The sequence below is a fragment of the Gambusia affinis genome, linkage group LG19 (assembly GCF_019740435.1).
Source record: "Gambusia affinis linkage group LG19, SWU_Gaff_1.0, whole genome shotgun sequence".
NCBI classification, from domain to species: Eukaryota; Metazoa; Chordata; class Actinopteri; order Cyprinodontiformes; family Poeciliidae; genus Gambusia; species Gambusia affinis.
In genome coordinates, this window is record NC_057886.1 from 10,678,319 (window position 1) to 10,703,328 (window position 25,010).

General features: G+C 38.7%; 2 protein-coding genes across 3 annotated transcripts in view; both read left to right on the forward strand.

Annotated features, from left to right (window-relative positions):
- The first annotated feature begins 347 nt into the window (after positions 1-347).
- Positions 348-6,758, forward strand: LOC122822424 (somatostatin receptor type 5-like). Of its 2 annotated transcripts, XM_044101080.1 has the most exons (5): positions 371-612; positions 3,094-3,271; positions 3,350-3,786; positions 3,886-4,230; positions 5,250-6,758. In XM_044101080.1, the coding sequence occupies exons 2-5, from the start codon at positions 3,112-3,114 to the stop codon at positions 5,322-5,324; spliced, it is 1,017 nt and encodes a 338-aa protein (XP_043957015.1). In that variant the 5' UTR covers positions 371-612; positions 3,094-3,111; the 3' UTR covers positions 5,325-6,758. The 2 variants fall into 2 exon arrangements, with proteins under 2 accessions (XP_043957014.1, XP_043957015.1); XM_044101079.1 differs by having other exon boundaries at positions 348-612; positions 3,094-3,786.
- A 7,813-nt stretch (positions 6,759-14,571) lies between these two features.
- LOC122822426 (Na(+)/H(+) exchange regulatory cofactor NHE-RF2) overlaps positions 14,572-25,010 on the forward strand; it is a 30,096-nt gene continuing 19,657 nt past the window's right edge. The window contains exons 1-2 of the mRNA XM_044101081.1: positions 14,572-15,274; positions 16,981-17,265. Coding sequence (XP_043957016.1) covers positions 15,068-15,274; positions 16,981-17,265 — 492 coding nt within the window. The 5' untranslated portion in view covers positions 14,572-15,067. The remainder of the gene's footprint in view (positions 15,275-16,980; positions 17,266-25,010) is intronic.

Genomic DNA, 25,010 nt, shown 5'->3' on the forward strand with positions numbered 1-25,010 from the left:
CTCTGTATTAACAGAGATGAGCGCAACATAAAACTAATGACTTGAGCTCAGACTACTACCATCAAATCTTAATCCTGCCTAATCTGTTCTCACAATTCACCATCTTTTCTCTTTTCTTCCCAAACACCTCAAGGAGGACTCAGACTCATCCATTAAGATCTGACTAAATCAGTAGAAGAGGGAAAGGTATATATTTTAGTTAATGGTTTGAAATGCGCCAAGAAGAGGAAAGAAATGAACTTATTGTCATTTAATTTGCACCAACAAATGGCATTGGAGGTGTTGACAACAAGCCGTGGGCGGGACCGTTTAATCCAAACGCTGTGTGACGTTTTCCCCACTTAAATACAGACAGGGTTCCCGCTGCGCAGAGGCTTTCCCATCTTCTCAGGAGCGCGCTGCATTCTTCTTAACGATTAACTTTGAAGCAGTTAATTAAAAAAAAGTTAATAATCTGAGCATGTCAGCATGGATGTTAGAGCTCGACGATTTAAGGAAAAATAGAGCAAACTTGGATAACAAGTGGTGTTGGCATCAAGGATCGGGAGAGAAGCGCAGTAAGAGTGAACAGTCCCATCGCCGCATGAGCGCTGGAGACGCAGAAGCGCACAGGTAGGTTGGATCTCCATCTGCACAGCATGGACAATACCTGGAAGTTAAATTACCAATTGATTTCGTGTATGTAGGCCCTGAACATATTCAGTGTGAATCACACAGCGAATTCAATTCTGACATTTACTTGTAGATTTTTACGCATTAACATAATACATTTGCCATGGGATGGGAGGGAACTAAATTGAAGAAAAATCGTATACCTTTCTTTTTGCAGATGTTCTGTCTTTAGTTTTCATGATCTGTGACTAAAAGGGATAATTTTAGATATTTTTGACTAACTTTGTCTCAATTAAATATTTATCCCACGCTAAGGAGTTTGCGCTTTGTTTATTTTTGTCTTAAACATGTCATCAGTTACCCTAAATATGAAAACTTATTTCCGTTAATTTCCCTGGAGTGCCCGCGAAGCCATATGCGAGTAAATAAGCCCCAAGGGTTGTTTTTTCCTTTTCTTTTCTTTTTTTTTTTTTTTTTCCTGTGTGCCTAAGTTCAGCGGGCAGGCATATGAACGCTTTTCTAAGCTGCGGTATTTGGCAATTAGAGATTTATGGACAGAAATGTCAAGCCCCTGTGCAGCCTGAAGAGGACAGAGACATATCGTGTTTGTTTTCCCAACATCACGATGCGGGCTGCGCGTCGCTCCCGTGCAGCGAGTCCTCACGTCAAAGTTTTTATTTGTGCAACACGTCTTCACAGCCTCGGGTTGCAACGTTTGACATCTGACAATTATCCATCCGACTCTCCATTAGCTGAAGCCGCATCAGCATTTTGTGTGAGTTGCTGAAGGCAAAGGCTCAAAGGTTGCTGTCCATCAACTGACACTAATATGATTATTACCGTTTTAGGGCAGCGACATTCATAATGGTCGCTGTCATAATGACTGCAAGGATTAGCATAATGTCTACAGGTTTGGCATTTATGTTGTGCGGAAACATTTAGCTGATTGAGTTACTGTCAAAACATTAAACTTTGATCAATGGGTTCATCTCTTATGATTTGAAACAGAATTTGACCAGAATAGGTGAAGTTCAAGATTTTCTTAGACATCACCTGCAGTTAAGGATATTTTAAGTCTTTAAAAAATACTTCGTTGTGAATATTGATTGTTTAATAAATTGTTATCTGTTTACATGTCAGCATATTATTTGCATGTCAGCGATGTAAAGATTGGTGTTGTAGACTTTTTTTTGTTTGTTTTATAAAACTCGCTGACCTGAATAATAGCATTTTGGGGCTTTTCAGATAAATTTATTGACGCTGTGGAGTATAATACCGCAACTATTTGCCCTCTTTATGATTTATTTTGTTTTGCTTTTATGTCAGTACTTGCAACTCTTAAATCAGGAAATGACAACATGAGTGAATGCAAAACACAGTTTTCAAATTATTATTGTGTTGTTCTTTTAAGGAGACAAGCTTTCCAACTTGTTCAAATAATCAATAAAAATTATAATAGATAAATAATTTAAGCAGTACTTGACAGACAGCATAAAGTAGGGTAGTTGATCTCACAAAGCAACTGATCACACACCAATCTAAAGAAATTCAAGAGCAAATGTGAAGCAAAGCCTTTGACATTCATTCAGGAAATGGTTACAAATATGTTTCTAAGGTTATGGGAGCCTGTCAAACCACAGTGAAAGCTATTATCCCCAAATGGAATAAATGTGGCTCAGTGATCAAACTTCTCAGGAGCTACCGATCATGACTTGGACAACTTGTCAAAGAGGTCCAAAAAGAACCCAGTAGATAACATATAAAGCACTGCAGGCCTTACTGGACTTTCTTTCAACAATAAGAAAGAAACTACAGTGTGTGTTAGAGAAACACACACTGTATGATTTCATGTCCTATTTTTTTGTGACTATATATTTTTTTTGATAATGTTAGATACTTGGAAATCATATTAGCTTACTTGAACCGTAAAAATCTGATATTTCATACTTGACAGCCATAAAAAGTTTCTAAAATCCATTTAGCTTCTTATCTTTTAAAAGTACATTGTAATTTCGGAAACACATTGCTCTTCATTGATAATGTTACTGCTAACATAAATAACACATTAAGCACTCAAATATCAAACCACTTCCCACGTTTTTTGTTTTTTTATCTTTCTCTCCTTTATTGACATTTGGTCCATCTAGAGTGCCATTAAAACTGTTTAACTGATGCCATTCTTCTAAAAGTGCAATTTCCTTTTATAAGAAATTGCATGTTGGCCATGTTCCCAGACAGTTCACTGGAAAGTTTCTCTCCTCTCTTGGTAAATATGGGCCCCTTGCCCAGAGATTACCACACACACCTGTGATGTGTCGAGTGTGTATAGTGCAGAAGTTTGACATAGCGATTGTTCTCTGAACTAGGAATTCACAGAATACTCAAACAGTCAGAATGTTATGAATTGTTCCTTCTAGGTAATGGCTGCCATTGAAGCATAAATAACAACTACAGTTGTGTACATGTCTTTTCTCTCTTAAGGTAATCCACCATAAACTGATGGACATCAGCAGCTCCTCCTTCAACATGACCAACTACAATGAGACAATAATGTCTGAGAATACCAGCAGCACCAATGGTTCAGACACAACCCCACCAATGCCCTTCAGTGAGGTTACTGCAGTAATCTACACTACTGTCTTCATAGTGGGATTCTTGGGTAATGCATTAGTTATCTTTGTAGTTTCCCGCTACACCAAAATGAAGACAGTGACCAACATGTACATTCTGAATTTAGCCGTGGCAGATGAACTCTACATCTTGGGGATCCCTTTAATAGGGACCAACAGTGCGCTATCCTACTGGCCTTTTGGTAATTTCCTCTGCAAGGCATCCATGACTGCTGATGGCATGAGCCAGTTCGCCTCCACCTTCTGTCTGACGCTGATGAGCATTGACCGCTTCCTCGCTGTGGTTTATCCTATTCGCAGTACCAGATGGCGAAAGCCCCGAGTAGCCAAGATTTTAAATGGCCTGGTGTGGGTTATTTCATTCCTGATGGCGCTGCCGCTCACCATATTCTCGGGTGTGCAGGATAAGTTCAACACATGCAACATAAGCTGGCCTGAGCCTTCAGAGATGTGGTCACTTGCTTTTATCCTCTACACATCCGTCATGGGCTTCTTCGGCCCTCTGATTGTCATCACCCTCTGCTATCTAATTATTGTAATCAAGGTAATTAAATGTTTACGTATCCTCTTTGTTGTGAATTAGAAAAAAGCTTATGACTTTAATTTAGCCTCTCAAATTCTCACACCATCTTCCGTCTTTCAGGTGAAAGCCGTAGGCCTACGCGCAGGACTGACAAAGCGGCGCAAGTCAGAGCGCAAGGTGACTCGCATGGTGGTGATCATCGTGCTGGTCTTTGTGCTTTGTTGGCTTCCCTTTTTTACCGTCAACATTGTCAACCTGTTTTATGTCATACCCGAGAGCAAATTCACTGCTGAACTCTACTTTTCCATGGTCATCCTCACCTACGTCAACTCCTGCGCCAACCCAGTCCTCTACGGTTTCCTCTCGGACAAATTCAAGCAGAGCTTTAAAGAAGTGCTTTGCTTCTACAAGCAAGGGACTGCTGCAACTACAGACCTAGTGGAGAGCAGGCAGAATGGCAATAAGGTAAAAAAAAAAAAAAAAGAGTTCTTATTTTCTATCAAAAAGTGTGTAATGCCTGTGGAGTAAGTAGGTCCTAGTGTGGCATCCCTGCATGTTAGATGGTGCATCATGCATGTTTTCTCTCAGGGCACTTTGCTTTCTTCCAACCATCAAAAAGATCAATTGCTCACTCTTAATTCCTATGGCATTATGTTGACCGATTGATGTAAGCACAAGCCCCTCTGCAAACCTTCAAGAATTAAGCAGAAAAAAAACAATGAATATGAATTACATAGAAGGGAACATGTTCATGTGAAAAATATTCTGAGTGAACACAGCTTCCTGTTTCACTTATACATACAAGTTAGGCTTTTTTCTGTATTGGATGACATGCATGAGCAGGATCCAAATATGCTACACTATTCTCTGGGGTTATGCTTCTTTAAAACAAACTGGGGCAAAGAGGAAAACCTTAAATTTAGATGTTTTCCTACCAATTTTTGCACCAATACAACCACAAACCTCACTGTTTTTAATTAGTATTGTACATAATCTAAAATATAAAACGTCTAATTGTGTAATTTTGAAGTCAAAGGAAAATTTTACAAATACAAATCTGACAATTATGGTGTGCAAATGTTTTCTACCCATTTTAGCCTTAAACATTTGATATAATCCAGAGGATTACTAAATTGCATTGTAAATAGAAACCACATGTGGGTTATTTATTCTACAGTTCTACTTTGTGGACAATTTAGAGGATTGTTAGAGAATCTTAGAGAAGAAGCAGCATCCTAAAGACCAAGGCACAAAGCAGAAGTGTCAGGGAAAAGATTGTGGAGTATTTTACATCAAGCCTGGGTTACAAACAGTATCCAACACTGAACATTTCACTGAGCACAGTTCATAAACAAGTAGAAAGAGAATGGAAACCAAACCAAGACATGGTCTAACCCAAAAGCCATATAAATTGCCATATAACAGATAAAATCTGTGCTGCTCCATAATCTTAAATCTCATATTTGTGTCTCATTTTTTCACAGTCCATCCAGATGGAGGTTGTGAAGAGTCCTGATGTTGAGCCTTTAACTGCAAAACCTGCAACGGACTGCCAGTAATTTCTGTTTTGTTGCTGATCCAAGTTGTGCACTGGTGGACCACAAGGCATTCTGACATTTTACCCAGGGGGCTTCATACTGACATGGAATTTCCTGACTTTATTTCGGTTTGCCCTGTTTTTCACTGTCACATCTCTGCAGAGGCTCATTGAACTGTCTGAGGACAGTTATCTTACCAATCACTGCATTTTTTTTGTTACGTCTTTGTAAACTGCAATGGACTGCTAGCATTTTTTGTTGTTGTAATATAAGATATTTACAAGACTGTCAAATAACTTTAATCCCTTTAGACTTCAGTTTATTGTTTGTTTATATGTGTCTGTTTTTAAGAAGATAATGCCTTTGTTTTAGTTTGCTGTCTATACCATTTTTTTTTTTTTTGTTGTTGTTGCATATTTTGAATGACTGTTATTTAGCACTGAAAGACATCTTGAAAGGATGCATTATGCTACATGGCTCACCACTAAGCCATGACCAAATAAGGATAGTTTGATTTATTTACTGGAAATAATCAACTGATTGGTGGTACTCTATGTGACTAGAATGGAAAAGTGTGACAGAAGTGTTGATGTCCTAATATAAAATCCAGAAGAAAATATTTGATTGGTAAGAACGATCAAATTTAAGACGACTTGTTGATCGTTATGCTTTGATAAGACTTTGACAATATTCAGTCATCTCCCCCTAAAAGGCAGCATCGCTCGCCCAAACAAGGAGCTTCCTTTGCCCACTGGGCAGCTGAGAGCCTCCTTCCTCCATAAACTCTGATTGGACTGGATCTGAAGGCATCTGTTGGGAGCAAAACCAGCCCCAATGGACCTCACAACAATCTGGTACCAGACATTCCAGGACACCACCAGATGTTGTTTGTGCACATTCTGACTTGTCAAAGCTTTAGTTTTAGGAGCAAAGAAAGATCCTACAGATCACAATCTCATCTATAGCTTATTGATTCCAGCTGTTGTTATATGTCTTATGTTGTCCAGTTCTCAGTTTGTAATGTTTGCAGTATTTTGTTGCAACAGAGAGAAAAATGACCTCCTGGCTGCCATTATGGGGGCCTCGTTCTAGGGTTTTATGTTGACTTGCAAATTTTTTACACATGTTTTAGTAATGTGAAAAATGTCTTCTGAAAAGACAGCCAATTGTTTTGTTTATTTTCTCTCTGTCTCATTGACTTACCTCCAGTTTATGCAGTAAGGGTGGGATGATACGTATGACATAAACATATTTTGTTTTTATCTGTTTTTTCTACTGACACTGACCTTTCCTCACAAGTGTATCCTCACCCCAACAAAATGTTAATAATGTTCATAAGATGTTTGAATTTGTTTGAGAAACTAACCAAGTAAATAGGTCGATTAAATGACAAGACACATCACATTTATATGTATTGGTGAAAATGTGAATTCTGAAATAAAAGGTCAATCTGAATCGAGCATAAAACATAAATGATAACATGAATACAGTGTTATGAATGTTGTTACACCCTAATTTTAGGGGTAAAAACCACCATCTTTTACTTCAAGGGTTTTCACAAATAAGAAAGTTTAAGAAAGAAATCTATACCACAACTTGAAAAAAACAAGACTATAAGTATCCTTTATTTTCACTGGATTTTGTGTTCTCACATCATATCACAGCCACACCTTCTTGTGCCATTTGTCTAACGTGCACTCATATATATTGCATTGTCTTGTTCAGTCCCTTCTCCAAGTTTGTTTACCGACAACCTGTTTTTGAGATGGTTCGTAGGGGTGAAGGAGCACCATGCATTCTGTAGCCTCTGAAGTCCTGTTTGTTTGTTGTCATGCTCCTTCAGTTCCATCGACCTTAATGTCAGTGGAAAAAGAATTAACCGTAAACAGTATCATTACAAAACAGAAGAAAGTTGCTAAACGGGAGCTGGTTTTGGATTGTTGGCTGATTCTGAGAAAGAGATAAGAGGAGGCTAAGATTACCTAACAGAAGGAAAACAAACAGAAGTTGGTTACTGAAGGGCATATTGAAGGTAATCCATGCCTGAGGACACAAACACTTGTAGTGGATTATCCTTGCCACCAAACACTGTAACTTACAGAAAGACCTTAATGTGGTATTTACCAATATAAAATAATTTATGAAATCCAAACTGACCTAAATCGACTAATATTTTATCTAATTTGTAAATTCTGACAATAATGTAATCTACATTTTTATTGTGTATGCATGACTATATAGTGTCACACTTATGCTGTTAGGAAACTAAAGGTATCCAAAACAGAAAGAAATGTGAACCAAATTTATTTTGGAATTGTATTCTTTTAGAGACAGGGTTATTAGTAAGTAATAGGCAGTAATTATTTAACAGCTATTCTATGTAAATCTGTGATTAAAGTTAAGATTAATGCTTAAAATAATGCCGGACTAAATTACTATGCAAATGCCCTTTAAGAAGAATAAATTTTGTTCTTTGCAAACATTGTTACGCCAATAAACTACATTGCTTTTACATCCATCCATCCACTGCATTGCGATTGTCAAGGATTGCTGATCCAGGAGGAAAGCAGCATCTTTCAGCTCTTTCTGGGTGATCACAAAGTGTCCCAGGCCAAAAAAGATGCATAGACCCTCCGGTGGAGTCTGGGAACTCCCAAAAATAGGCACCCGATATTGCAACCTGGTCAGATCCTCAAACTATTTCTACTAACTCCTTTTGTTGGGGAGAAGCAGCGGCTCTGTTTTAGGCTCCCCACAATAACAGAGCTTCTCTCCTTCTCTCCAAGGCTGAGTCTGGCTTCGCTGAACTCACTTTGGTAGCTTGTATCTTGGATCTCGCTCTTTAGGTCACGATCAAATCTTATCACCACAGGCGACGTTTGGAATGCAGACGGACCTGTAAATCGGGAGTGGCACCCGTTTTACTGCAGCTGAAGCCCCGCTCCGTCTGCCCGTCCTGCCATCACTCCAGAGCAAAACGCAGAGATACCGGAGTCCTCTAGTTGAGGCAGAGCCTGACGCCCAACCCATAGAGAACAGCCAATCTTTTTTTTTTTTTTTTTTTTTTTATTCCAGTTGAAAACCTCAAATGAAGTTGTAAAAATTACCGCTTGTATTTTTTTTATTTACTTTTTGCATTATGTAATCTGTAACCGGACAGACTGCCGTCGATGCCGTTTTCTCATAAGCAGGCCAGCATTTACACTGCAGTCAATACAAAGAATACAAGCTGCGCACAAACTGGTTCGGTTTATTAGAAGTCTAATGCACAGTATTACGCTGTCCTCGCCTAATGTTTAACTTTTATACAGTTTGGAGCATTGTGGTGTTGCTCTGAGAATACCAAGCTGAAGACAGAAATAGCTTGTAGGAAGTGGTGTAAAAGTATCTGTTGCTGTGCTCACAAATTAACCGTACTCCTCCCCAACAACTCCTTAATGTATTATTTTTATCATGACATACTGAAACATGTATTTTATTAAACATGTGTGGATGGTTTCTGATTCCTCTACTGAATGTGTACAGCACCGCTTTCAGAAATGTTCACTATTGTTGAGCAGCTCTCTGCTAATTTTTGTGATAGTCTGTCATTATTTCTGCAGCATCTGCCTGTGGCTATATTAAACCCCCTGTGTCACACATTCTGGCCGTTGAAGAAATGTGCATAATGAGTAGATAAAAGCACCAGTGAGGTTAATTATTGTAAAGGTCGGCACCACTGTTAATGGCAGGGAGGCTGGTTTGCTGAATTTTTTCTGGATTTCTGAGTATTGGATCGAGAACATTAGGCCAAAACATAAAAATCAACTCTAGGAAAGTCATTGCACAATGTTTTCCATTTGATGGTGAAACTGGGTTTGCAGAAATATTAACTGAGGTTAATGATGGATGATTGTCTTGTTGAGTCAGATAGAGAAAGTGTTTGGTTTAGGTGTTTTCATAAGGATAGAGAGAGGGGAGTAAGGAAAAGGCCTCATCTACAACAACAAATATTGAAAAATAAGTCAGAAGAGACCAGATTCAGGGTCTTATTAGAGATGAATCAGTACTGTGGCACAAGCTCTGATACAAGTTGCCATATGCATGTGATGATTTCAATTGCAATGCCTCATCAATGCATTTAGGTGACACAAACAGATATGACAAATACTAATTCATTATTAATATGATTCAGACAGGAGAAATATGAGAACTAAGTGATACATAGAAATAGAAGAAACTGGTATTTATTTTTAAAAAGAATCTTTGATCTGAATCTATAGTTCAACCTCAGTTCCATCATTTTGGGAAAAAAAATTCTATTTAGAGCTAAAATGAACATTTTATCAAACTTTTTCTTTTTTCTTCTTCTTTTTCTGTTCTAATTATCACAACAGGCTGTTAAATGAAATTCTTTTGACTAAATTATGAGCTGAAAGTCACAACTGTTAGATGCAGATTATTTGTGCATCGCTGCAGCAATACAAACATTTTGCACATTTTTGAGAATTCCTGTGAAGTTTTGGGAACATAAACTCTTTCTCTTGCAGGCTGCGGTGTTTTGGCTGTACACAGAAGATGCACGGAGAATAGATGAGGTTCAGGAAGAAGTGAAGGAGGAGTGACTTGCCTTGTGTGGTTAATTAAAGCTGAGCGCTGTGCCCTTCTCTGCGCCACGCTCTCTTTCTGCCTCACCCCGGAGAAAAGGCTAGATGCCTTTGTTTCTTTCACTAATTTATATGAGTTAATAGCTCTAGCAAAATGCGCTCAGCATATTTGTCAAAGAAAACCAGCTGATAGTAAGAACTGCTTGCATTCAGAAATGACATTCTTTTTTCTTTTTGGAACTGTAACCTATCAGTTTCTGAATTTATTCTCACACCATCCATCAGTGCTTGACGCATGCCAGAGGTTTGCGCAACCAGAAGAATTTTCCTCTCGCCGGTCTCTCCCTCGCCCCCGCTCATTTGATATTTAGGTAACTCTCTGTAAAAGGGAATACACAGGAGGGGGAGGAGATGCGCGGCGGGGAGTGTTTCAGTGTGTCAGTACTGATTAAAGCGGGTCAAAAATGTTAAGAAGCAGTTTTAAAACAGGCTATTTATGCAGTATGATGTCAAGAAACCTACCTCAACAAATGTTTTAAATTTTCTTGTTATGTAAATCATTTTGTATGTATGAGCAGACCCCTTCTTTGTTCTGTTTCGAACTTTATATACCTCCTATGTGTTTGGTGCCTCATCAATGCATTTAGGTAACGCAAACAGATATGACAAACATGAAGACTACCCCAAGAAAACTCTGGTTTTGTCATTTGATACCTGCTTTAATGTAAAGGTAGAGATAAAGTAAGCCCTGCCTAATTGATAAACTGATCCATAGCTGACTTTCAGAAAAAGGCTCAGTATGCATTTAAAAACAATACATATATATATATATATATATTTTTTTTTTCTCTGGCTGTCAGTCCGTTATCGCCCTCAAGTGGATTTGTCTAAATGCTGCCAACCTGACAGCTGTTCAGGGGCAGCATTTACAGCATGTTGTAAATGAACTTTACTACATTTTTTATCATTACAACCACAGCTGCCTTACATTGAGACTTCATGTAACAAACCAACACAAAGTTGTTCATAACTGTAAAATGGAAGATAAAATAAATTCCTTTATTTCTTGAATATTTTAGGAAGTTCTAAGTAGCAGGTTATTTTCAGACTTCTCCAGAATGTGTCGTTTGAATCAGGTGTGCAAAAGCAGAATAGCATGCAAGACATGCAGAACTGAAAAGTGCTCTCATCTGATGAAACCAAAATAAGACTTTTAGTCCTGTAAGCAAAATACCATGTATCAGCATCATCTGTAATACACCATCCTCACAGTGACACATGGTGGAGGCAGCATCCTGCTGAGGGGTTTCCTTTAGCAGGGACACAAGAACATACACAGTGACACAATGTGGAAAAGTTCAAAATGCACTATGAACAGAATCCTTCTGTTCTAACAGGTTTGTATTCAAAATGATGAACCTATGTGACCATTAATTTTTTAATCCACTAATCCCTTTGGCTGTCCCGGTGATGGTTCATCTGAGGATTCAACACTTTTCATAAAAATCAGGAGGCTTTGTCACATTTTCAGCCCCTCAAACCAAGACACATTTGTTTAGACCTAAGGATACGCTAACATCAGGGCCGAAAATAAAGTGCACCTCCAAGCAGGAACAACAACAGCATGAAACACAGTGCCTGTCGCAGTGTTGCCTCTGCTCAAATTAAATTCCCTTAAGTGACCCCATGAAAAGAGCAATCCCTCCTGGCCTGACTGACAGGAATGCGGCGTATTAAATGAGCCGGTTGTTCAGATTAGATGATCCATCGGTGAGTAGGCGTACAGCTGGAAAAGCAGTGAGTGAGGGAGGCTCCCAAAGCCATCAAACACTCATCTGGTCATGCGTGTGTTCCCGCAGGAGTTCACAGAGGAAATGATGCTCCCAGTCAGTGTGGCCGTCACTGTGGACAGAAAGATGTGCAACAACTGAGACATGGTTATACAAATGGTAACTGAGACTGGCCATCTGGTTCTCAGAGCTCAGGGCAGGGAGCTCTAACTGGATCCAACTGGATGCGTGTTGATGTTTATGGTTCAGCGAGGATGAAGGTTTGACACAAATCATCATATTTACTACTCAACAAAGGACACTCAGCAGCAGGCTCCATCAAGAGTTAGTAGTGTAAAAAATAGTGCTAGTAATGGGTGTTATGACAGACTTTTAACTTTCTAAGGGGGAATCTAACCAGTTTTGAAGGCAGCATATATATATATCTATATATATATATATAGATATATATATATATATATATATATATATATATATATATATATATATATATATATATATATATGTACAGAAAGCCAAATAGGCACATGTACTCTTATATAAATTACAGTTTTCTTGAGGCATTATGCAATGAAAGCCTCACACTATCTAATCCAGTGGATAGAAAAAGTCCAAAGATACCTTAACCCTCTATTGATTTTTATCCCTCTTTACTTAATTAAGTGAGCTGCATATCGTTTTACTTTTCTACCCGAATGAAATAAACCAGTCAATTATTGATTTCAAAATCAATTTCTGGGTATTTACTGCCCCCTAACGGCAATATTGCGGAATTGAAAATGTACATTTTTCCACAAAACTGAAGGGTTGTTGGCTTTATATATGGAACCGTTCACACTTCGATCCTTGTTTGCTGCCGAGATTCTTGTATTCAATTCAACTATTTTTGAGCATTGTTTCTTTAGGCTTTATTTCCTGCATTAACAAGATATGCTATTCTTTTTTTCTTTCTTTTTTCAGTCCAGGAACTGAACCTTTGTTTAAATATTTGCTTCTTTGAGCCACTTAACTCTGATCTACACAATCTATAAGTGTTAAATCAAATGAACTACAGATTTGTACATTAATTAACTTGGCATTTAGCAAAGAGAGAACTTCAAATCTGGGTTTTATGTTGGACATGAGAACAAGATGCCATGTTAGCACCAACAATTTCAAGGTCATTCTTGAAATGCTGTTAGCTAGAATCTTGACATACAGTGGCTGGCACACCAAGGTGTCATGTATCATAAATGTCAGTAAATATCCTAATACAGTAAATATCCTAATCTGGACATATTTATAACACCAAGCTATTTTTAAGCATTTAAAAAGTGAGATTAACGTCCAACTATGTGGTTGTATGCGCTGTTACTATTGATTTTAGATAAAGATTTGTCATGTCATGTCTCTAATTGGATATTCTGAATGTAGAAAAATCTTAGTAGACACATACAGTACAGACCAAATGTTTGGACACACAGTTGTGTCCAAACTTTTGATCTGTTCTGTGTATAGTGAGCAAAACAATGACTCGCCTGATTTAAGTTGTGATTCATTCACACCCAAGGTCCTTTCTTTTAAATAAATTCAGCAGCAGATGTTGAAAGCGTTTCTGTGTGTGCAGGAGGCTTTGCATAATGATCCAGTTGATGTGTGTCCGGTGTCGAAGGAACAGCTCATGAGCAGGTAAAAAACCTAAAACTTCAATTTTCAGTCTGTAGCCTTAAGTGTTGCTCAGATGAAAAGTTCATGTTAATCATTTGCAAGGTAAATACCAGAAGTGAGACCAAGTTACTATTTTGTTATCAGCCAATAGATGTCAGAGTTTTTCCTTGACGTCTTGAGTCAAGGCTCAAGTTCTACACTCTAAAAAGAAATTAGTTGAACCAAGTTAATTGAATTGCTTCGATTGGTGATAAATAATTCAATCCAACCTAATTTATGCATTGACAGAGATGAGCGCAACATAAAACTAATGACTTGAGCTCAGACTACTACCATCAAATCTTAATCCTGCCTAATCTGTTCTCACAATTCACCATCTTTTCTCTTTTCTTCCCAAACACCTCAAGGAGGGCTCAAACTCATCCATTAAGATCTGACTAAATCAGTAGAAGAGGGAAAGGTATAGTTGATGGTTTGAAAAGCGCCAAGAAGGGGAAATAAATAAATTTATTGTCATTTAATTTGCACCAACAAATGGGATTGGAGGTGTTGACAACAAGCCGTGGGCGGGACCGTTTAATCCAAACGCTGTGTGACGTTTTCCCCACTTAAATACAGACAGGGTTCCCGCTGCGCAGAGGCTTTCCCATCTTCTCAAGAGCGCGCTGCATTCTTCTTGACGATTAACTTTGAAGCAGCTAATTTAAAAAAATTAATAATCTGAGCTTGTCAGGATGGATGTGAGAGCTCGATAAATTAAGAAAAAATTGAGGAAACTTGAATCTCAAGTGAAGAAGCGCAGTAAGGGTGAACAGTCCCATCACCGCCTGACACAAAAGCGCACAGGTACAATACCTGGACAATACCTGGAAGTAAAATCACAAATTGTATGTAGGCCCTGAATGTAGGCAATTAAATTGAACAAAAACCGTACACCTTTGTTTGCAGATGCTCTGTCTTTAGTTTCCATAATCTGTGACAAACAGGAATAATTTTAGATATTGTTTACTAATTTTGTCTCAAATAAATATTTATCCCACGCTAAGGAGTTTGCCCTGTGTTTACTTGTCGTCTTTCGTCTTCACCAGTTACCCTAGTTCTAAAAAGTTATTTCCGTAACCCTCCTGTTGCGTTTTAAAGTTTTAAAAAATTATCACTTCCTCCCACCAGGGGGCAACACTGTGTCACTCTCCTAAACTTTCTTTCCCAACCTCTGTTTTGGAGGAAGGTGGTGCTATTGTGGACAAGCTGCTTCTGCCACGCGCTTGACGCTCCAGTAAGATGAGCGTGTGTTCTCCAGGCTGTCCTCATGGATGAATGCTGAGAGGCGGCCGAGCCCCTGGTGACCTCTTTCGCTTTTGCTATGCAGAGGCAGCAATGATGCTCTGTCGGAGGGTCTGAAGTCTGGTGCGCGGATGCGTTTTTGAGTGCGCTGCAGCCTGAACAGAAGAAACACGATCTGGCAGACTGGATGCAAACCACCCAGGATGTTTTAACTGCGCTGCCTGTTAACTTTTTGTCTTATCATTCTTTTTTGTTTTTGACTTCGTTTGGATGTCTTTTTGTGGGAGTTTTCGTGTTGCTCTGCAGGGAGCGGACATGGTTTTGCGTACTGGAAGTTTAACCCTGCTCTCCTGAACTCCCCATCTTTTGAGGGTTTTTTTCTTTTTTTTTTCTTTTTTTTCTTTTCACCACAAGTTTATAACCGAGTCTGCAGGAGCATTGAGGCACGAAAGAGCAAATGGCCAACGAGCGCAAACCGCGACTCTGCATCATGGCAAAGGGGGACAGCGGGTATGGGTTCCACTTGCACGGCGAGAAGGGGAAGAACGGCCAATATATCCGCAAAGTGGAGCCGGGGTCCCCGGCGGAAGCGTCGGGTATGCGCGCCGGGGATAGGGTGGTCGCGGTGAATGGAGTGAACGTGGAGAGAGAGACGCACCACCAGGCGAGTGCATCTCCACGCGTGGGCATTCATATTGATGATTGTCACTCATGTTACAGGATGGGCCATTTCTGTCTGCAGGGGATGCCTCAACAGGTCACGCTGGCAGACTAGGACAATGAGGCACCCACTACTCCAATTTTTGTATTGTTTTTAGAAAACAAAGAACTTTGACTTTATAGATTTTTATTCAGCCTGAAAAATGCTTTCCACAGATAAGAACGTGCTTTTCTAGACAGCAACAGCCTGCGCAGCACGTCTGTGCCAAGAAAAAGCTGCAAACAGTCCAACCCGCTGCTGCCACCGTAAATTAGGTTAAAACTGTCTCCAGTTCTGCCTGAACTGGGCTGTTTCTCTTCGAGGACTTGGCTCCTGCTCACAGAGAGTCCGAGGGGGTTTTATAATTATCTGTATACAGCCCGTCAGGCTCGCTCTGTGACCTTGTTGCAGCAGAGATAAAAACACAAGCTGTTGGTCGCTGGGTTCAGCTCTCAGGATATCTACCCGCCCCGTCCTCTTATTTCAGTGGGACAGATTAAACTTGTTGGATAATGATGTTTGATGATATTTAAACTGTTGCAGACCACCTCCAAAACAGACCCTCGCTCCTTATTACGCAGGAGATCAGGATAATTTGGATTTGTGTCATTGAAAGATATAAACTCCTCACTGATTATCCTGCAATTGATCTAATGCTAGGTTTTGGTTTCACAACTCCATTCTGGACCACCATAGTTGTGCGTTTCACATCTAGAGATAATATTTTGGTGATCTACTTTGAAAATTAGCTCAGTTAGCTAAGATAAAGAGCATCTGTGAAAATTCATTTTCAAGTCTTGCCACAAAATCTCAGCTGGATATAGGTTTGGCCTTTGACTGGGCCATTTTAACTTGTGAACAGGCTTTAATGCAAAGCATTTCATTGTAGCTCTGGCCGTATGTTTAGGGTTTTTGTTGCAACAGAAGGTGCGTCCTGTAGTAGGTTTTCATTCAGGATTGCCTTTTCATCAACACAAACTTACTTCCCTGTCTTGAGCTGAACAGTATAACAAATCACAATCATCACTTTCAATTTCAACATCTTTAATATTGCAACACAGAGCTGCTTGGTTGCAATATTTTCTGGATCATAATATTTCAAATTTTTCTTCATTCAATCTTTGCATGTTAGTGACTGAGAGGGAGAATAAATAGCAATAAATATAGTCATTTTAGTGTTCAACATTATCACAGTGTCATGTTTAAACTTATGCGACGCAGCCTTAACCAACTCCCTGCTGAAGTAAAGCATTCCCACAGCATGATGCATCCATCACCGTGTTTCACAGAGGGGATGGTTTGTTGTTGGTCATGTGCAGTGCAGCCAGATTCTTTTAGCTAGCTTGGCGAACCGCAAAGAAAACTGGTTTCTCTGGATTTAGGGTCTCAGGGTAATGCAGGCCAGACTTTTAAGCATTTTATTTGTGGAATAAAAACATATAACTTTTCTTAAACTTCACATTTTTGTTGTTGGTCTGTCACAAAAAAGTCCTAGTAGAATGCATTAAGGTTTGTGGTTTTGATGTGGCAAAATGGGATTCAGCGACTTTGAGCACTTTTGCGAAGCGCTGTTATCGTATCCAAGCCAAACCTGGCATAATGAAATGTGGATAATAAAAATGATGAGTCTCTAAATCGAATGATGAAGACTTGTCGTGTCCCTCCTCCAGGTGGTACAGCGGATCAAGGCAGTAGAAAATGAGACCAGGTTACTGGTCGTTGATCAGGAGACATACGAAAGCCTCCGCAGCCTGCATCTGACGGCCACAGAGGAGATGGCTGTTCTCGGGACAGAGGCTCTCCCCGCTGCTTCCTCCCCTCCAGCCTCCTCCTCGCCGACACCCTCCTCCACTCCTTCCTCCCCCACCAAGAAGCGTCAAAACGGCTCTGTGTCCAAGCAGGGCAGCCAGGTGCAGAAGCCCACCAGGAGGTCACCTTCGAAGGCTGCGAAGAAGGTAAATATGAATTAAAGCCATCGTCTTATTTTAAAGTGAGAAACCGAACCCATGTGCCAACAGATTGCCAGTACTGAGTCATGTCTCCTCTGAGATTCTCTTCTCCCTGGACTTGCTTTGTGGCTGTCATGCCAGTTTAAGATTGGATTTGTAGTTGTCGTGCAGGTTCTGCGGGCTCAAATTCTCGTGTGCTGATGAGGGAGTAACAAAGCTTAGCTGGAAGCAAGCCAGACGTTGTTTCAGAAGTAAGAGTGACCATGAAATGTCAGAAGGTGACACCAGCAAGAAGACATAAAGTCTGGGTTGTTAAAAGCTTGAGGAAAAAAAGCTATTAGCTCTCCCATTGTGGGCTGGAAGTTTTTTTAAATTTTTTTTTTGGTTTTGGTTAAAGGAAAATGTAAAGATTACAGTGGGCTATAATGTGTCTGTGATCATTTTCACTCGAAAATTTAGAATTTCATTAATTTGTTTTCATATTTCAGCCCACGGTGACAGTCGTTGTCGCTTCGTGTCCACAAGAATCAGATTTGGTTTCATAGAGCGCCTATCAGAAAGAACATGCTGCTCCCTTTCTGCTTTCTGCATTTACGCCACATGTGTTTTTACTTAGCTTTGCCCTGTTGATATGCTTCCAGCACTCAGGCCCTTACTCTGTATGGGGTTTGACAGCTTCACTGCTTTGCTTTTTAAATATCTCTGTGACTTTGTCTAGTTTTTGCCCTCTTGTCTTGGAAAGCGTGCAGCGCTAAGATGTTCTAGCCCACCAAGGTCTGCAAAAAAATTGTTTCTTTCTCCATGTCATTACTCAAAGGGAAAAGCTGGAAGGACACGCTCAGAAGGCTGAACCAAAAATGAATTAGCCTTTTAAAATGAAATGCATACTTTAACAGGGACCTCTATTTCCTGTTGCACCTTAAAGGAAGCTGTTCCCTTATAGATATTAAAACTTAGGATTGACACACCACACAAATAGAGCGTTTAATGTCTTCTGCAGAAGTCTTTTCGGGTTGTGACAGGGGGGGAAAAGAATTTTGGCTTAAAGTCCAGCAAGTAAAAGCAAAGGGTAAAACAGACTGGTCAACAAAATGGAGAGGAAAACCCGGGATTTAAAAACAAAAGACTTGCAATGATATGACGAACCAATCAAGTTTATTTGTACGGCACTTAAATATGGCAAGAAGGCAGTTCAAAGTCAACAATCTGTATTCCCACTTTACAGATCTCCCCTGTTTTAGCTGATTTGTCACACTTAAATGTTTCAGATGTCACCGAGGTAATCTAATATAGTCCAACGAAAAAATGTAAAATTGTAGAACAGGTTGACCAGCATACTTCTCTAAATTTGCAAATATATTGTAAAAAAAAACAAAAAAACCAATGACAATAGAAACTGTCTGTGCATTGAATTAGTGCTCTGATGTCACAGATGCTCAAAGTCACATTGAGTAGAGAGCCTTACAATGCATCCTTTTTTACTCCAATCTTACATGGAAATATCTTTTGAAAAATTCACACTTTTTTATAAAAGTAGAGCTCCACGGATCCTCTACTTCCTTTCTCTCACAGCAGACCCACCTAGCATGTTTGTTGCAAAACAAAAAAACTTACAATATTTTGCTCACTGAATAAATGTACTCAAAATTAAAACAGATTTTTTTTTTTCCCTAAATCTTCTGGTGTTAAACAGCTCTACTACAAAAAATTAGAAATCTATTTTTAAGGCTTTTCAACCTATGATTGCTGATATAAATTGCTTGTTCGTTTGGATTATTAGCATTTGACACTATATGCTGTGTGGTTTGGTTCCATTTTATTTTCCTCTTGCTAAGCAACGGGACAGCCAAACTGCTGATAGCAGCACATTTCTCCTCATATTTTACTTTTTAAGAGAGGTCGACAGAGGACAACCAGGCAGCCTGAGATTTAAAAGCATTACGAAATAGGACAGAGGGAATCTGAGACTCAAAGCAGCCAGAATAAAACTTGCTGGCACTTTAAGTTCACCCACTCACAGTGGGGCAGGGCACTGGGAAAACAAGGTTTGGGATATTCACCACAGCAGTTTGGTTCAACCTATTGTGGCATACTTAACTTTTGTTCACCATAAAAGTATTAAGAAACTGCAGTTGATTGTAGCTGCAGTAAACAATATAGTTTCCACTACCTGTGATCAAGATGACATTGTGCTTCCTGGTACTTTCTCTGAGACCCCAGCCATTTGGATGCAAAGACTGAGGTCAGGACGGTCTGAAATTGTCAGACTTCAGATGTTAACAGCATTGAGGGAGTGATGGCGCTGAAATAAAGTGTTTACATTTTCTTTATAGCAAAACCTATAAAAGCCGTTTGTTTTCTTCTTGATCTCTCAACCTGAACGTCTGCAGGTATCAATCACAACACTCACTGCTGCTGCGCGTTTTCCTGCACATCTGCCCTATAAACATCCCAGTAAAAGGTTCAGAGTGGAGTGTTTGTGCATATGTTCTCCAGGTTACATGACACTGCCTGTGGTTTCTTCAGCTTTATAGCCAGTCATCTCCAAGGTTTTGCATTCCTCTCCATGTTTACTGCCTCTTGACTTGTGATGCAGGAAATAGCTTTCTGTTCAAATATGTTTTGCTTTTTTTTTTTTTTTTATCCAGGATACATGATATCTGTGTTTTCTTCATCTTTTATCTGCTCACTGTTTTTCTAATACTCACTGAAAGAGAGTTAAAATACTCATGAAGGAGATTATCCATGTTGTCATCCAAAAGACAAGATCCCAAAAGGAACTGGGGACAGAAAGGGAAATCACAGTTTCTTTCAATTTCTTTATTCCCTCAATCTCCAGTCCACTTTTCAGTAAACAAATTAATCATTAATTGATTGGTAGCAGCGTAATAATAAATTTGCTCGGTTTTCCACAAGCCTGGCACAAATATTAGCTTTTCTGTTATCATTGCTAGTCGACACACTTTAAGCTGCTGCCACGCTAAATGTGAGGAAATTTAGGAGATTTTGTGAAACATCAAGCCCTGTCAAGTGTGTATTATTTCTGGCAGGCCCCTAATAAATAGTGTAATTAGACAAATGTTGTGGAAATCACAGTGTTCTGCTTCTTCAAGAGATAGTATTTCACATATTACCATGTCTTTTCTCATTTAAATGGTTATTTCCTATATGATATGGTCTTCCAATGCCGCTGAAGCAATTGGTTCAGTGGTTACCATGGTGACTCAATACAGGTCAGAGGGCAGACGCTTCTTATCAGGGAGTTGAGTTCCCTATTACATTGCTTGATGCTGCGTGATGGGCTCAACTCACAATTTTTGCTTGGTCTCTATCATCTAAGTGAAAACACCACCTTAATAATTTCAACCAGACAAACAAAACTGCGGTGGGATTTAACAATAAATCATTTTAAAATTTGTCATTATCGGCCCAAGTGATGATATTCTGCCTCTTTCCTTGCTTATATTTGCCTGTACATACTCTTAGAAGTAACTGTGTATGTGTCTGTTTTGGTCAAATGGAGAAGCCAGTGATGCTGAAAGTGCAGGAGCGTCTCGCGTCAGAGTTTAAATGTATCATTTTACAAAGACACACCTGAGAGCTCAATGCTGGCCTATTTCTCCACGTTTCTCTCTCACACACACAAACACAGACTCCTACGAACTCTAAGGTGTGTTGCTGTGTTTTGTCATTTCCCTTTGGATAAAGTGTTAGGTGTCACTTTCTCATTAGAACCTTTTTTTAACTTGCAGATACACACAAATACACACGCGCACAACTACCTTTATACGGGTCCAAATGTAACGAATACGTGTTTTTATCAAACGCTAACTTTGTGTCCCCTTCTTGTGATCTTTAACACAGCTTTTTGAAACATGTGTTAGTGTTGGCTCATTGCATGCAAGTGATAAAACTATGGAAAACCAAACACCTTTTGCTAAAACAAACACAATGTTACTTTGCACTATTCACTTCTGGGAAGGCAGGGTTAATTTTGGCAAAAGAGCATGGAATAAAGTAAACGTCACCTTACGCTCTTGTGTTTGCACACTTTATTCCTATTACATTTTTCAAAAGAATAAAAATAAGGATTTTAGTTCCCAAATATTCAGAGGGCTTTCCACATTCAGATCACTATCTGAAACATTGTGTGATTGTAGCAACCCAGTAAAAGACTGGACTGTTTGTAATTTACTTTAAATTAGAACAGAATTTTACAAATTACACCAGAGGAATACTTTAAAATGTGAAAAGTTATTTAAAACTATAATGAATCTAAGATTTGTTTTTCCTTTTCCAGAGAATATTTAAAAAGTAAATTCATCAAACTCTACTTGCTACATTCTTGATACCCAACAAACACCAGGAGGTTTTACCTATGAAATCATTAATTTGGTCAGCAATGTGCATCTGTCAGCTTGTATCCTGTCTCCATGGTAACTAATTGCTCTTTGAGTGGTAGTAGTTTCTGCTACTTCTTTTACTGTTTTGGATTTAAGCTCAGATTTTTGTTGTAGACCCACTGCTCTATATCACCTGAAAGTAAAGCACTGCCTCTGGTAGGTTCGACCGTATTCTTTCTAATGTCAAAAACAAAAATACAGCTGGCTCTTAACTTGCACATCTACACCATTATCAGCATAATAAGCCATTTTGTACATAATTAAAGGTCATAATTATATACAATGAAAATTGAAGGGGAAAAAATTCTATCTTAGTACATACAGACAAAAATAAACTGAATGTATTACTTTAATAAAATACTTTAAATACATTATTAGAAGAGGCACACATTCCCTTCTTTCCATCTTTTGTAAGCAACCTACTGAAATATTGGTATTAATATAACCAAATGAGGTTGAAATTTGAAATCAGAAAAGTAAACATGTTTTTTCTATAGCCTTATTTTTTGATGTTCTCATTGATAGTCTTTATATCCATTGCATCATTTCATATATGAATAAATTATAAATTATAAATTCCACGTCCCAAAGCAGCTCACAAAACAACAAACGGTTGCTCAGTGTTATGTTTCCCAGTGAATTGTGGAAAACGGCTCCTTTACAAGTAGATTTTGTTTCTTGTGCTCTCATCTCCCGACCTCCTCCTGACTTGAATTTCCTCCCTCTGCTGGTGATAAGACATTTTCCAAACACAAATTTAGCTCAAATGTTTGCTGTTGTTCTCTCTGTTGCTGCTTCATTCACATGTTAAAATATAAGGAGAATTGAGGACTTTGTTTTGCACCGATGCACACATATTCAGCAGAAGATTCAATGTATTTCTCCTTTTATTTACTATTGATAGCTCTATACATAAAAACTAGATTTCCAGGAGCTTTCGTCTTTTGCAATTTGGCAAAAACAAGAGATATATATATAAAAAAAAAGAGCGATTCCAGATGATTCATTTTCCTGCCAATATACATGTGAAATGTAGGCTACTTTGTGTCTTCATAAATGTAGCTACATTATGTGGATGATTTGCAAAGCCTTTAGAGATCATCTGCTCTCAATGGAGCTCAGACTGAAACATCTGCTGAAGAACCTACAGAGCAGGGGTGTGTATTTGAGGGGGTTTAACTTATAATTACGTAAGGCCTCATTTAACAGGGTTTGTTTGAATTGGTCGAATCATTTCGATCTTAAGCGGAATCCAGCTAAATTTAATGTTTAATTGAATCTAAATGTCAGCAGTTGTACACAAACATGGAGGTTTATCTGCATATTTGTGCACTCCTATAGACTTGCATGTGCTGCTGCTGGAGAAACTCAAATTTCCTGCAAAACATCCACAGAGACTAAACAAAACAACACAGAAATCGGGGGGGAAGCTGTATTTATTCCTAAAGAGAGCTTCCAGATGAGCATCTGGAATACTGAATCAGTTTGATTTCTTATTTTCTTTTCTTTTTTATTAAATATAAATGTTAGTACTTGTGTAAGTGAAAGAGTCTCATTGAAAATGATGGACATTGATTTGAATTCAAATAAACTCATTAAAATGTTTCTATCAAAATCCATAGAGAAAAAATCTTGGATCACTGCATAGATTTAGATTGACTTATAAAGATATTTTTCTTAATGTACATATTTTAGCACTAAACTAGACCACAAATTCAAGAGTAATATACTCAGTTTTGCCCACATTTATTAGTCCCTCAAATGTAAAGAGACTTGAATGAAATGAGGGTCTTACAGCAGAAGAAAAATCTAAAAAAATCTTTATAACCTTTATTTTTTTTTTTATCAAAATCACCAGTGCACAATTAGTGGCACTCTTGCAGTCATTTCTTTGTACAACACCCTTTTTATTATGGTATTTTAAAACCCCTTATGCTGTAGCCACGTTAAAAGAGCTTTTGGAGGAGAGGCGGGCCCACAGTATCACGGATCCTCTGCTATACTTTACAGAGTAATGTCCAAGCAGCTTCTATTCACAGATGTGGAAAGATATGTTTGCCTTTATTATCTCCTGTCTTCACAGCTACATTTCTTTTTGAATGAACTCCATGTTTTGTTTTGTTTTTGTTAGTTTTTTTGCACCAGAGAATAACTTCTATCGCTGACCAATCTGTTTATCACAACAGCAGAAAATGAAATGTTGACTGAGACTCTTTGGAAGTTACATGTGTCCTGGTCCCTGGCTCAACGTCTCATTAGGGCTGGGGACAATGGAGAAAAGTCGTTACCTGCTGGCTCCAGTGTAAGAAAATACAACACAGGAGATGTCTGGAGCGCGTACATCTGTGTTGTGATCTGGTCAGCAGTTCAGTGACAATATATCCTGCCTTCACAGCTATATATATATATATATATATATATATATATATATATATATATATATATATATATATATATATTTCCCCAAAACATTCATAATATGTCAAAATGTATAATTTTTTGTTGTTTGAAAACACTTAACGCAGACATTTCCTATGTGTTTACCTATTTTGTTTGATTTGATGAAATTCTCAAGACCAGTCGTTATTTTACAGAATAAACAGATGGTCAGATATTGGGCTTTAACTTTAATAATTAGAGTTGGAGCAGTTCTCATAAACATCTGGAGCTGGTAGACGAGACCCTCCACCCCAACCCCCAGCCTTGAATACCAATGTTGTTACATCAAGGGTCCGGATTCAGTGTGTGTTTGGGCCAGAGAGCAAACCAAATTCCTGGAGTTAAAACATGAAGGATAGAAAAAGAGTCAGGGTCAGGGAATGATTACGTCTGGTGGTGTGTGCATGTGTGTGGGTGCGTGTGTGTGCGTGTGTGTGTGTGTGAGTGTGTGTGTGGTGGGGTAGTAAACGGACAAAGAGGCGAACTGAGTTTATAAGGTGCATAATGTCAGAGGAATATGAACAACTGAGTGTATTGTTTTAGAAGTGTGTGGGTGGGTATGTGAGAGCGAGCACAGCTGTGTGTTTCTGCATTATTTACCCAATTCAGAACTGATCATTTATTCAAACGTTGCTCCATCTTAACCCAGAGGATCTTAACTTCAGTGTTTCGCTGGAAGAATTATAAAATATTCCTTCACACAAAGATCGTCTGCATTTCTGATTTCTATGTATTGAATTTAGAAGTGTCTCAAAAAATGCATTAAATATTAGACACAATGAGATAAAATTGGACAAAAACAATTGTGGGGTTGGAGGTGTTTAATTTAAATGATCAATTTTAGGTCAAGACCCTGTGTGTATTATAGAATAGGTTTTTGATTAATTTATGCAATAGTGTAGACTTCTG